This window comes from Nicotiana tomentosiformis, chromosome 8 (genome assembly GCF_000390325.3).
Source record: "Nicotiana tomentosiformis chromosome 8, ASM39032v3, whole genome shotgun sequence".
Taxonomy (NCBI): Eukaryota; Viridiplantae; Streptophyta; class Magnoliopsida; order Solanales; family Solanaceae; genus Nicotiana; species Nicotiana tomentosiformis.
In genome coordinates, this window is record NC_090819.1 from 102723349 (window position 1) to 102734898 (window position 11550).

Sequence of the window (11550 nt, forward strand, 5' to 3'; positions counted from 1 at the left end):
AATATATTTTAAATAACATGCTTAGAAGTAGCTACCTGATGTCATTTCCACCAAAATAGAAGGTTGAGAATCAACCCAAGAGTTGCAGTATTTTAGTCCAGAAATTTGATGGGTCAACGTGTTCATATTTACAACTTATCAGCTAATAAATTATAAAACGGAAATGCTAAAACCAAAATAAATAAGGTACAACAGAAAAAGAAGATCGTCGCCTGAGAGATTCGAACTCTCGCGGAGCAACCCCAGTACTTAGCAGGCACACGCCTTAACCACTCGGCCAAAGCGACGCTTGAATTAGAATGAAGCAAAAGTAATTTTTAATTCTAGAATTACATATTCCAGGAAAAGCCCTTGGATTTCTTATTGCTTGCCAGCAGAAAACTTCCTTTTGCTTTCTTCGATCCCAAGCTTTAACCGATCAACACAACGAATCATAACGCGATATTTGTGGTTTCAAAGTGTAATCAGAAGCTTGAAAAATGGCGACAGTTAAAGCAGTGATGGGGAATTTAACGGTGGCAGAACGACAAGTACTGACGGCAGTGAACAGCGGAGCATCAAGTTTATCATTCGTCGGTTCTGGATTCATAGTGCTCTGTTATTTGCTATTCAAAGAGCTCCGCAAGTTCTCCTTCAAGCTTGTCTTCTACCTCGCTTTATCCGTCAGTAAATTTGCTTTCACCTTTTGTCTACTCTCTCTTCTTTCTCAGTACTTAGGGTTAGTTCGATTTTTGATAATTTTATCGAGAGCTAGTCAATTATTGTAAAATTGCATTTTACATTCTTCTTCCTCAAAATGTGGCTATATTTGAAGTAATTTAGTTTACGTTTTTTTTTTCATTGAATCGAGTAAAATGTGTAGATGTAGTAGATCAGGAGTTGGATTCAGTGAGCTTGGAGGTTTGGAATGGAAATGCAATTGAACTCTATATTTGAAGGAACTTAAAAAAAAAAGTAACATATTTTATAGTCAAAATACTTCTTCATTTTTTAATTAGGCAAGTAAATAAATCCAGTACCTAATGACGCAAGCTATGGAAAATTTTCTTTGCCGGCGGGCTTAAATCAAAAGAATACAACAATGAAACAAAGTACTTGAGTATATACATAAAAGAAAGAAAGAAAAGAAAAAGATAGAAAGAAGAAAGAACATGAAAGAAGTTATATCTTTAGTCAAGGTGCACGCAAGCTGCCTGAACACCACGGTTATAAAAATAATAGAAAGAGAAGAAGTTGCTATCCATATTGGTTCTCTAGAATTAGTATTCTGACTGTTCCAATATTGGTACATTTCTCAGTCCCACAGTGGGTAATTCGAGCATTGGATCAAATGTATGTTGCTGCAATAGGATGAGAACTTGCATAGATGACTAGCAGCTTAATGGAAATGCTGTTGACTCTATCTTTTACAAATAGATTGCAACTCCATACAAGCAGTTGTCCGATCTGCTTGGGATTCTCAAAGCTTTGATATCAAGGGGTCCTTTTATTTAGCAAGTAATGCAGAAATCTCTTGTGAAAAATAAAAAAGAAGATAAATACGTACTTTGAAAAGTTAAAAGAAAATGAAAAACCAAGAAAAAAGTTTGTATGCATATTGGTTACCCCATTTAGGATTAGTTATTATGATTTGTGAATGCACTGTGCTGAGAATCTCGCAGTCTCTCTCACACAGTGGCTACTGGCTACATCGAAAATAATTTCAATTTAGATAGTTGGTCAAATTGACGTAGCTGCAGCCCGGACTGAGCTAGTAGCTCTAATGGAAATGAAGTTGACTCTATGTTTTGAATTTGTTACTTAAACAACTTAAGATCAATCAAGCTGTTATCTCATATCCTTGGATAATAGTATCTCTCTCTGAGCATTGTTTCGGGTAACAGTCCAGATTAGAGGTTGCTGAATTTACTCTGCTTTAAGTTTAGTTTTTACTTCTTAGTTAATAATTTGAAAGGTGATTGTTGCTGTGCTTACTCAAACCGAAGGACTAATGCGAAGTGCTCAATCAATGGAATGGAAGGATAGGAAAAGAAGCGCATCTAGTATAATACATAAGTGGTAAATGTCCATAATTTTAGATTATATATTATTGACTAATGGTGTGTGCCTATCAAGAAGATTGAATATTCAGATGCTTCTTTTTTTACTTTATGACTCGAAATCTGTCATACATAGGCCTTGCTATAGTGATTTATGCTCTATATGGTTTTAAGTTTCTCTCATTTCAAGACTTCCTTTAATTCGCTTGAGTGCAGGACATGTGCTGCAGTTTCTTCAGCATAATTGGGTACTGCCACTCTCTTCTACAAGTTATTTGTAGCAGGCCACAGTGAATTTTCATTCTAAATGGTTCTTCTTAACTGTTAACTGTGAGTTTGTTTGGTCATGTAGGGATCCTTCCAAAGGGTTCTTCTGTTATGCTCAAGGCTATACAACACATTTCTTCTGCCTAGCATCTTTCTTGTGGACTACAACAATTGCCTTTACTCTTCACCGAACAGTTGTTAGGCATAAGACAGATGTTGAAGATTTGGAGCCTATGTTTCATTTATACGTTTGGGGTATTTTCTTTTATCAGAGACAACAAATTGGCTTCTATAATTGGTTACTGTTGTTAATTTCTCTGTTTCTGAATGCATAGAGCAACTTGTTTAATCCCGATGCTTCTCCAGGAACTTCAGGAGTAATGACAGTGATAAGATCAATTGCCAATAATCATGAGCATCTAAGTCGGTTAGGCACTTGGTGTTGGGCACAAACAGGACATGCAGGAAAGGCAAGTATTTAGTGGTCATAATCTCTAAGTTTCTACTATGCATTTTTCATGGTAATATCTATTGAATTTTATTTGGATGTCATTTCTGTAGTTTGTGAGCTTCGAAAATTGTGATAGTTTTTAAATACTAAGTTCAAGGGATGGATTTCTGTTACTTTCATGAATAACGTTGATGTCATAAATAAATGCACGATGTAGTTTGATTGTTAATTGGCAAAGGAGTTCTCACATTTAATCTTTTGTTTTAATTTGTTTTCCTTTTTAAGGAAAAAAAAACTTTTCTGATTTTGGTAAAACGGTACAGATAGATGGTCATATTTCAGTTGTTTGGGCTATATTATCTTTTAGCTTGAAAGATCATTTATCAAATTAATCTTTGTTATGTTCATTACTGCAGGTTACCCACTTCATCACGTTTTATGCACCTCTTTGGGGTGCCATTCTTTTTAATGGTGTCACCTATTTTCAAGTAATACGGATGCTAAACAATGCAACTCGTGTATGTACTCATTGTCTTTGCCCTTAATAATTTATGATTCTTGTATTGGTTTATGAAGAATTGGGTTCTGAAGAAAAATTGTGACATTTCAAGTATGCTGATTCTTCATCTAATATTCCAGATGGCAGTGGGTATGTCAGATCGGTCATACCAACCAGATCCTCGATCAGATATGAAGGTACACAAAGCTCCTCTGCTAAGTGAAAGTAATTCAAAATGTTATCTTAAAAGTATGGGGCAGAGCTGGAAAATGAATGTCTTCTGTTATTGACGCTGTCTCATTTACCTTTCTTGCTATTTGCTCTTTTTATCAACTGTTACACTGTTGGACATCTTGCAGGCACTAAATCGTTGGGGTTACTATCCCCTAATTCTTATAGGATCATGGTTTTTCGGCACAATCAATCGTATACATGACTTTATTGAACCAGGTCATAAGATATTTTGGCTTTCTGTTCTTGACGTTGTAATGGCACAGCTCATGGTAAACCCTACTATCTCTAGATGATTTCTATCTTTTCTCTTCTCTCTCATGTGGTTATGGAAGGTGTACAGAGGGAACTGTTACACTCCTCAATGAGTATTTTATGTCCTTATCGTACATCAGATAGATTGCAGACTGTGATGGACCTCTTTGGTAACTAGTATTAACAAACAAATTCTCTCTGGAAAGAATGTTTTAGATCCTCCACTTCCACGAAGATTATAAACAGAATTTCAAGAGTAATGCCACTGAGTGTTTGCTTCAACTAGATGGTGAATTTTAAGCTGATTATTTCGTTAACCGAAAGCTCATTAGTTTGGTTTGAGCGCCAATGTTTATGAGTTAGGATGCTTGGTGGATATGAATTTATCTCTGATTTTATGCTGATGTTTAGTTTTGTTCTGCTCTTCCTTATAACTACTCGGACTCTAAAGTATTGACATGTTCTTTCTTGACAAATCTTCTATGCTTTGTTAGGGTCTCTTTAACTCAATAGCATATGGTCTTAACAGCTCAGTCCGTAGAGCAATTTATGAGAGATTGGATCTGTAAGTCGAGTTCAATTTCTTTCCTGTATTATACTATTCATTTTGCATTCCAATTTTTTGCAACATTAAATGGTGTAGACCCTATTTGCCCACTGCCCTAAAAGAGAGGAAAGGAAGAAAATGAGAGAGAGCATGCAATACATCTTTGCTTTTTTTCTTTTTTCTTTTTCAATTCTTTTCTCTCTCTTGGGTGTTACTGCGTGATTGGGGGACAGAAATGGCAGTACCAAAGCCAGTATGCACTTTTATTTCTTAGTAACATTTGGTTATTATAACTTGTTAAGATCGTTTGTGTTTTTGTTCAATATTTTGATAGATTTTTCCTTGTCTAAAGTGATGAATATCTACAGTAGTATCTAACTGTATGTTTATTTACTCAAATCACCTTCATGTGTTTACTCATTGGTTTATGGTTCAATATATGTGTGACCTTTTCCAGGTTACCAGAAAGTTTTCAAAGATGGCGTCCAAAGACCTCGAGGTCAAGAGGCCAACAGCAGGATAGTGAATTAGTCTCACTAAAGATTCAAGATCAGCAATAAGCAATTAGAATTTTGTGCTTGTACATTCATCTCAGTGCCTCTGCCACCATTTCCCTCATAGGACCAGCTTGACAATTGACAATTGCGTTGTGACAGCTCCATTGCTTCAATCCGGGTTTTATGCTCACAACCTTCCACCGAATCTCCTTGCTCCATTTGCTTAATGCTTGGGCACTTCTCCCAGATTGCTGAGTGTACATTAGTGCCAGAGTTGTTTTGTTGATAAGGTGGGGAGTATGTATCACATTCTTTTAACCTTGATGCTAACTTCTGAATGTTGCATCAGTAATATGCTCCAGGAAATTAACCCAAGCGATTTCAGTATGATCATTAGAAGACATGATATATGATTTGCATATGAAGCCGTCAATTTTAGACAAGGCTGAATATTTGTTTCTGATGTACCCTGAAAGAAAACAATTGTTCACTGTTTACATATTCTGTATTGATATAGTAAATTGTCATGGCAATCCGTTCTTAGCTACTTGTTTGCAGGCCACAGCATAACCCCTTTCCCTTTGTTATAGAACCTCAACTTCGAAGATGAAAAAGAGCTAATGCTTTGTTATTTACTGCCAACGCTTGTTTGAAATTGATGTGAACGATGTAGTTCGTGGTTGAGGAATATTAGCAACTTGCCTGACTTGTTGCAATCAAATCCTCAAAGCATAAAGCCGTTCTTTTTATTCTTCAGCATATAATGTATCGTGTTACTGCAGCCAATTGTCGAAAAACAGAATCGCAGACTGAAATTTCTACAAGATATTGGACTTCAATTAGTAGAACTCATAGAAGATTGCTTCATTCCAAAAACAATATGGAGATTTGGAAAACGAGAGCAATTTGTTTTTATCTGCGGGTAAATTTAGATATTTATTTCTCAAAATTATACTGTAAATGAACTCTCAGCAATCTTTACCAATGCCAACATAACTCAAACTAATCCGAAATAAATCTGAAACATGCCCAAGGCCCGTGGGACCCTGTCCAAACACACCAACCAATCCCAAAACTTAACATGGACCTACTCGATGCCTCGAATCATACCAAACAACATCAAAACCACGAACCGTACCTCAATTTGAACATAAGGAACTAATCCAAATTTCCAAATTCAAAACTTACGTCGAATATGCCTAAAAAACTCAGAATGACCTCAAATATTACATTATAGTCCCAAATGACACAACGGACCTATTCCAACTTCCGGAACCACAATCCGAACCTTATATCATCAAAGTCAACTTCTGGTCAAACCTATAAGTCTTATAAACCTTCAACTTACTAAATTTCGCCAAATAGAACCAAATCAACGTAGAAAACCCCAAATCCAAATCCAGGCATACACCTAAGTACAAAATCACCATACAAACCTATTGGAACCATCAAATCACCATTCTTAGGTCATCTACACAAATTTCAAACTTCGTCCAACGCTTACAACTTACGCCTCCAGCCAATGGACTATGTGTCCCAATTCAATCAAAAACTCCCCCGAAACTAAACTAACCATCCCCCGCAAGTCATATAATCATAAATACACATATGTAAGGAATCAAATGGGGAAAACGAGGCAAAAATACATAAAATGACAGGTCAGATCGTTACATAACACCATTATCTCCAATCACAACCTCTTTATCACTACCGAGCCTTGATACGCTCCAACTGAGATGACTATGCCACAACACAAGCAAGAACTCGGTTAAGCTCCAAAACATCTAACCTGATGAACCGATTGGCCAAAGCCTGAATATCCATGGCTTGTGGCCTCTCCACTATCAGTAAAAATGCCCCAGTATTCATGCTCTCTACTATTCTACTCAACGCATCAACCACAACATTGGCCTTCCCTAAATGATATAATATGATGATATCACAGTCTTTTAATAACTCCAACCATGTCCACTGCCTCAAATTATGGTCTTTCTGCTTGAACACGTGTTGGAGACTCTGAAGGTCGGTATAGACCTCACGTGGAACCCCGTATAGATAGTGCCTCCAAATCATGAGAGCGTGAACAGGGGATGCAAACTCCAAATCATGCACATGGTAATTCTTCTCATAAACCTTTAACTTACGAGACACGTAGGCAATCACCCTACTGTCCTACATCAATACTGTGCCAAGTCCAATACGCGATATATCATAATACACAGTGTAAGATCTCAAACTTGTAGGAAACACAAGCACTGGGGTTATATACCCAGAATAATCACATATCAAAAGTTTGTCCATGTGGTAATTACTAAGGGGGGAAATTTCTATTTGCAGTTCTGTCATGCTTCTCATTTTTGTCCATCCAAGTAAAAATCACTACTAGAGTACAATTTTTAACAATTTTTCCATGGGTTGCTTTGCTGTTATTGCTGTTTTAAATGTATAGGGATTAACTATAGCACTGTTTGTTTCTCTTTCTCAGTAAATGCACAGACAATCCAACTGTTATGGCATTATCAAGTAAAAAAGCAAAAACAGATTTTACTTACTAATATAATAACAGAACCTTCAATTCCTATTAAAGCCAGCTAGCGGTGGAGTTTTGCCTCAAAGTTTTCAAGAATATTTTTTGCACATAATTTTAAAGCAAACACCACTAAATGAGACAAAAATTTGGGAAAACAATAATAATGAAAATGGAGAAATGTAAATTTATAGTATTCAGATCCAGAAATACACAACAACAGAAGGAAATGAAAAAGATCAGCAGGGGTACAAACCACAGATCCAATACTATCTAAAAACCAAAAAAAAAAAAACACCTTCATTATCATTTTTCCATATAATTTCTATGGGTAAAACAAGAACCAAACCCATTAATATTCAGAAAATTTCAAGCACAGGCACATGGATTATCAACGACCACAACATCCTCTTCACCGGTCCTAAAAAGCAAATATCCGATCGACAGACCCAAAACGACGGCAACAAAAACGCCGCCGTTAAATGACATAATAGCCAACATAAGCATATACCCAATCGCCGAATTAATCCCAAATAGAATCGCCGTCGCAAATCTCGCCCAGTTCCACTCACCGCCGACGGTCGGAAATGAGTAAAGAAGAGGGGTATTCACGGCGGCGTTGGACGGCGGCGAAGGATAGTTTTTCTTGGAATTAGAAGACAGAATTTTGAATCGCTGACGGCGATCTTCCATATACTGATAAAAAACGGAGACGATGAAACAAGCAAGTAAAGCGAGAGCATAGCTTAACCAAGAATTGGTTTTCCAAAAATCGAACAAAAGGGTCACTTTGTTACCCCAGTAAAAGGTCATGTGCATCATTTTTTTTGGTTTGATTTGGATTTTTGGAATTGTGATCGGAAGAGGAGGAGTTTGAGGTGGGGTTTTTGAGGAAGATGATGGGTTGGTTTTAGATTGTTTGATTTGTTGGAAAAGTAAGGACCACAAAAGTTTATGTCTATCCAATAAAGTTGTACTACTAGTTATCTTTGTCCCAAGTACGTCTTCGATTTTATATTGAATAAACACTTTCATTTTAAAGTCTTAAAGAAAAATTGCACTTCTTTTGCATTAGTTAATATTTTTTTAAAATTATATATAGGGAGAGGGGATGGGAATAGGGGAGGAAATTACAATATGGTCAAAATATTGTGAAAACTTTTTACAATACGAGTGTATTTTTAATTGATTATTGTAAGTTAATTACTTTATTTTTTAGGTTACTATATTAGAAGTATCATAGAGTTTTATGTTGTTACAAGTCATCTTAATCATATGTCTAAAAAAGATACATTGTGCGTAATAAGTTACACTTTTCTTTTTTATATAACCTTCACAAATTTTAAGAATTCAACTTTATTAATTAAACTATTAACATATGGTGTGATGGTTTTTATCGAGCTAATTTTTCAATGATCTTATTTAATATTTTCTATTCTTTTTCGAAATATTTCTTCATCTCTAATTATATTTATGAAGTCAAATTAACATTTTAGACTACATGACTAATCAATATAGATACAAAAGATTAAATGAACGAAAAAACGAAGTATTGAAACCTAACTAGTTAGCAGAAGATTCCGAGTCGAAACACTGATTTGAAATACAGTTGTAGCCATTTTACTCTTTTGGATAAATAATTTCTGTATTTTGCAAAGAAATAATGAATAACATCAAATTAAATGAAATAGATATAGATGCTTTATCTAACTGACAAACAATTAGTTGGGAAGTGAGATGTAATTATTTCAAATGATGATTATCTGAACCATTAAGTAAAGTTAAAACAGTTCTACTGCCTTTATCATCTTGGGTAGTAAGTTAATCGAAATGTTCATCAACCGTTCAAAAAAACAGTGTAACTAAAAATGTTGACAAACCGGTCAACAAAATACTCCATCCGTTTTAATTTATGTGAACTCATGTGATTGAGCACGAAGTTTAAGAAAAGAGAGAAGACTTTTGAACTTGTGGTGTAAAATGAGGCACATATATTTTGTACGACTATAAATCATTGCATAAAGATAAATTATTTCCAAATAAGGAAAGGGGTCATTCTTTTTTGTACGGATTAAAAGGGAAATAAGTTCACATAAATTGAAACAGATGGAGTAACCGTTTATGTGGCAAATAAACTAAATGATATAGTGATTGTTTTACCCAAAATTTAGATTTAGGCCTATAATTAGATTTTTTAATAAAATAGAATTAATCTTAGCCAATATTAATATCCAAAAAATATATTAACCGATTTTGCAGTAAGATAATACGAATATTATCTAAGTAGCAATAAATGGTGGCAATACTATTATATTCAATGATCCAAAAATGAAGAAGGTGGCATTAAATAACAATAAATAGCAATGAATGACATTTAAGTAAATAAAAATACGTGAGTCACCCTTTTCTTTGATATTCTTTTTGATAATGATGAATAATTAATGAGCCTTTGAATATTCGAATTTTTCTTGGGTCGTGGGAGAAAAGTAAGACAAAGATCTCAAGAAAAAGGTATATTTTGTATGTGTAAAATAAAACGAGAATCTTCAGAGAATGTCAATGTGATATCTTACAAATGAGTGTTTCATGTTCCCTACAACTATGTCTCTTTCTATTTATAAAGAAACTTGTGCCACAAAACTCTAATAGTACAGATATAGAGAATATTCACTGGAATATTCTCTTTAAAGTTGTATCCTAAAACTAGCCGTTATTACTCTGTTTAAGAAGAGTGCTTGATCTCTGTTGACTCCTCGACCTAGCCCTTCATCTCTTATTAGATCACTTCGACCCTGAATATGCCTTTTGTTGAAGCCATACTGATGGCACGTGGCAGCCCTTGAAGGCCCTCTTAATACTGATATGGTTTAAACATAACTAAGATAATTTTTGGCCCAACAGTTAGTCCCTTCGCTTGTTGAGATCGTCCTCGCGGGCGAGTTCAATGAGCGGATAATATCGTTTATGGTCGATCTTGTTGAACAAATAACATTGGTCGTAGTCGTTATAGCGGGCAAGCGACGTGGCTCTCCGTGGGCCACGTATTTCAAACCCCTTAAATTTTTCAGGTTATTTGTTGGAGTCATCTGGTCCAAGAGAGGGGGTGACGTCATGCGTCATGATTATTCTTATTCCCGACGCATTTGCGTCGATTTGTGTGTGACTTTTGATGGGATCTACCGTTTCGATTCCGGTGCTAATTATGATGAGCCGTTTCGGGTTTGGTGCCCATTATGACAAACCTATTCGGATTTGGTGCCTCAATCTCTATAAATAGGGATAGCCAAACCCAAATATGAAATTTTTTTCTCTCCCAAACTTTTGAGACTTCAAAGTTTCTCTCTCAACCTCTCTTCTCTGTATCTTTGCTCTCTTCCATATCCTAAACTCTTCCAAGTTTCCTTTTTTACTTTCTCATAAACATGTTGAATGTTTCATATGATATTGGTGAAAGGAGTCATGACATTCCGTTGGCGGTTATGTTCCCTGAGAAATCTGCAGCCACTGTAGAGGATGAATTTATTCCCTTGGTGGAGGAGATCATCCCCCGCAATCCCGAAAATAGGTCTGATTTCCATCGATCGCCGGACACGGCACCTGGAACCTTTTTATCAATAATGGCGCCCAATTAGTTGGCTGAATTTAAAGCTAAATTTGGCCACCTCGGCCATATCGAACTGATCCCCGTTGGGGAGGAGTGCATGTACACCGTTCTCGGTACTATTCTCTATACGCTTACCCATTCACTATCGGTTACTCATTTCCCCTCCTTCCGCCGGTGGAGGAATTTTGCCTCCACTATGGCGTTTGCCCTACTCACCCCTATGTTTACAAGGTTATCAAGATGCTCACCAAGTTTGCTGAGCTCGTCGATGTCGAGGTGACATTGAGGCATTTAGTGCACCTATTCGCCCCTAGCTTCTATAAGGGGACGATGTTGAACCTCAATCACCGTGGAGGCAAGTTCCTGGTGGTAAAGATAGATGACAAGGCCAGCCGTCAATTCTGGCTCGATTTCTTTTACGTTAGAATCGTGGACGTCGTAGCCAACGCCGACGGCTTCCCCGAGACTTGGAATCATACACGTAAGTGTCTATGTTTCTTCCGTTTTTACCTTTTGCACCTCTTCGCCTGTTTTGGGCTAGTCATGTAATTATTCCTTCCTTGTAGCCAATAATTGTCCTCCGCCTCTAGTCGTACGCATCGCCGACTTGGGTCGGGAAAATTCTCCCTCATG

General features: G+C 36.3%; 1 protein-coding gene and 1 non-coding gene across 3 annotated transcripts; one reads left to right on the top strand and one right to left on the bottom strand.

Moving 5' to 3' along the window:
- Positions 1–206: 206 nt before the first annotated feature.
- TRNAS-GCU (transfer RNA serine (anticodon GCU)) lies at positions 207–287 on the bottom strand. Its single transcript has one exon. It is a non-coding gene; the product is annotated as a tRNA-Ser (tRNA).
- Positions 288–379: 92 nt separating this feature from the next.
- On the top strand, positions 380–5319 carry LOC104096003 (G-protein coupled receptor 1). 2 transcript variants are annotated; one of them, XM_009602277.3, is made up of 9 exons: positions 380–662; positions 2256–2287; positions 2392–2561; positions 2673–2776; positions 3174–3275; positions 3397–3453; positions 3616–3759; positions 4237–4307; positions 4747–5319. In XM_009602277.3, the coding sequence occupies exons 1-9, from the start codon at positions 480–482 to the stop codon at positions 4847–4849; spliced, it is 966 nt and encodes a 321-aa protein (XP_009600572.1). In that variant the 5' UTR covers positions 380–479; the 3' UTR covers positions 4850–5319. The 2 variants fall into 2 exon arrangements, with proteins under 2 accessions (XP_009600572.1, XP_009600574.1); XM_009602279.3 differs by lacking the exon at positions 380–662 and adding an exon at positions 2002–2058.
- The last annotated feature ends 6231 nt before the right edge of the window (positions 5320–11550 follow it).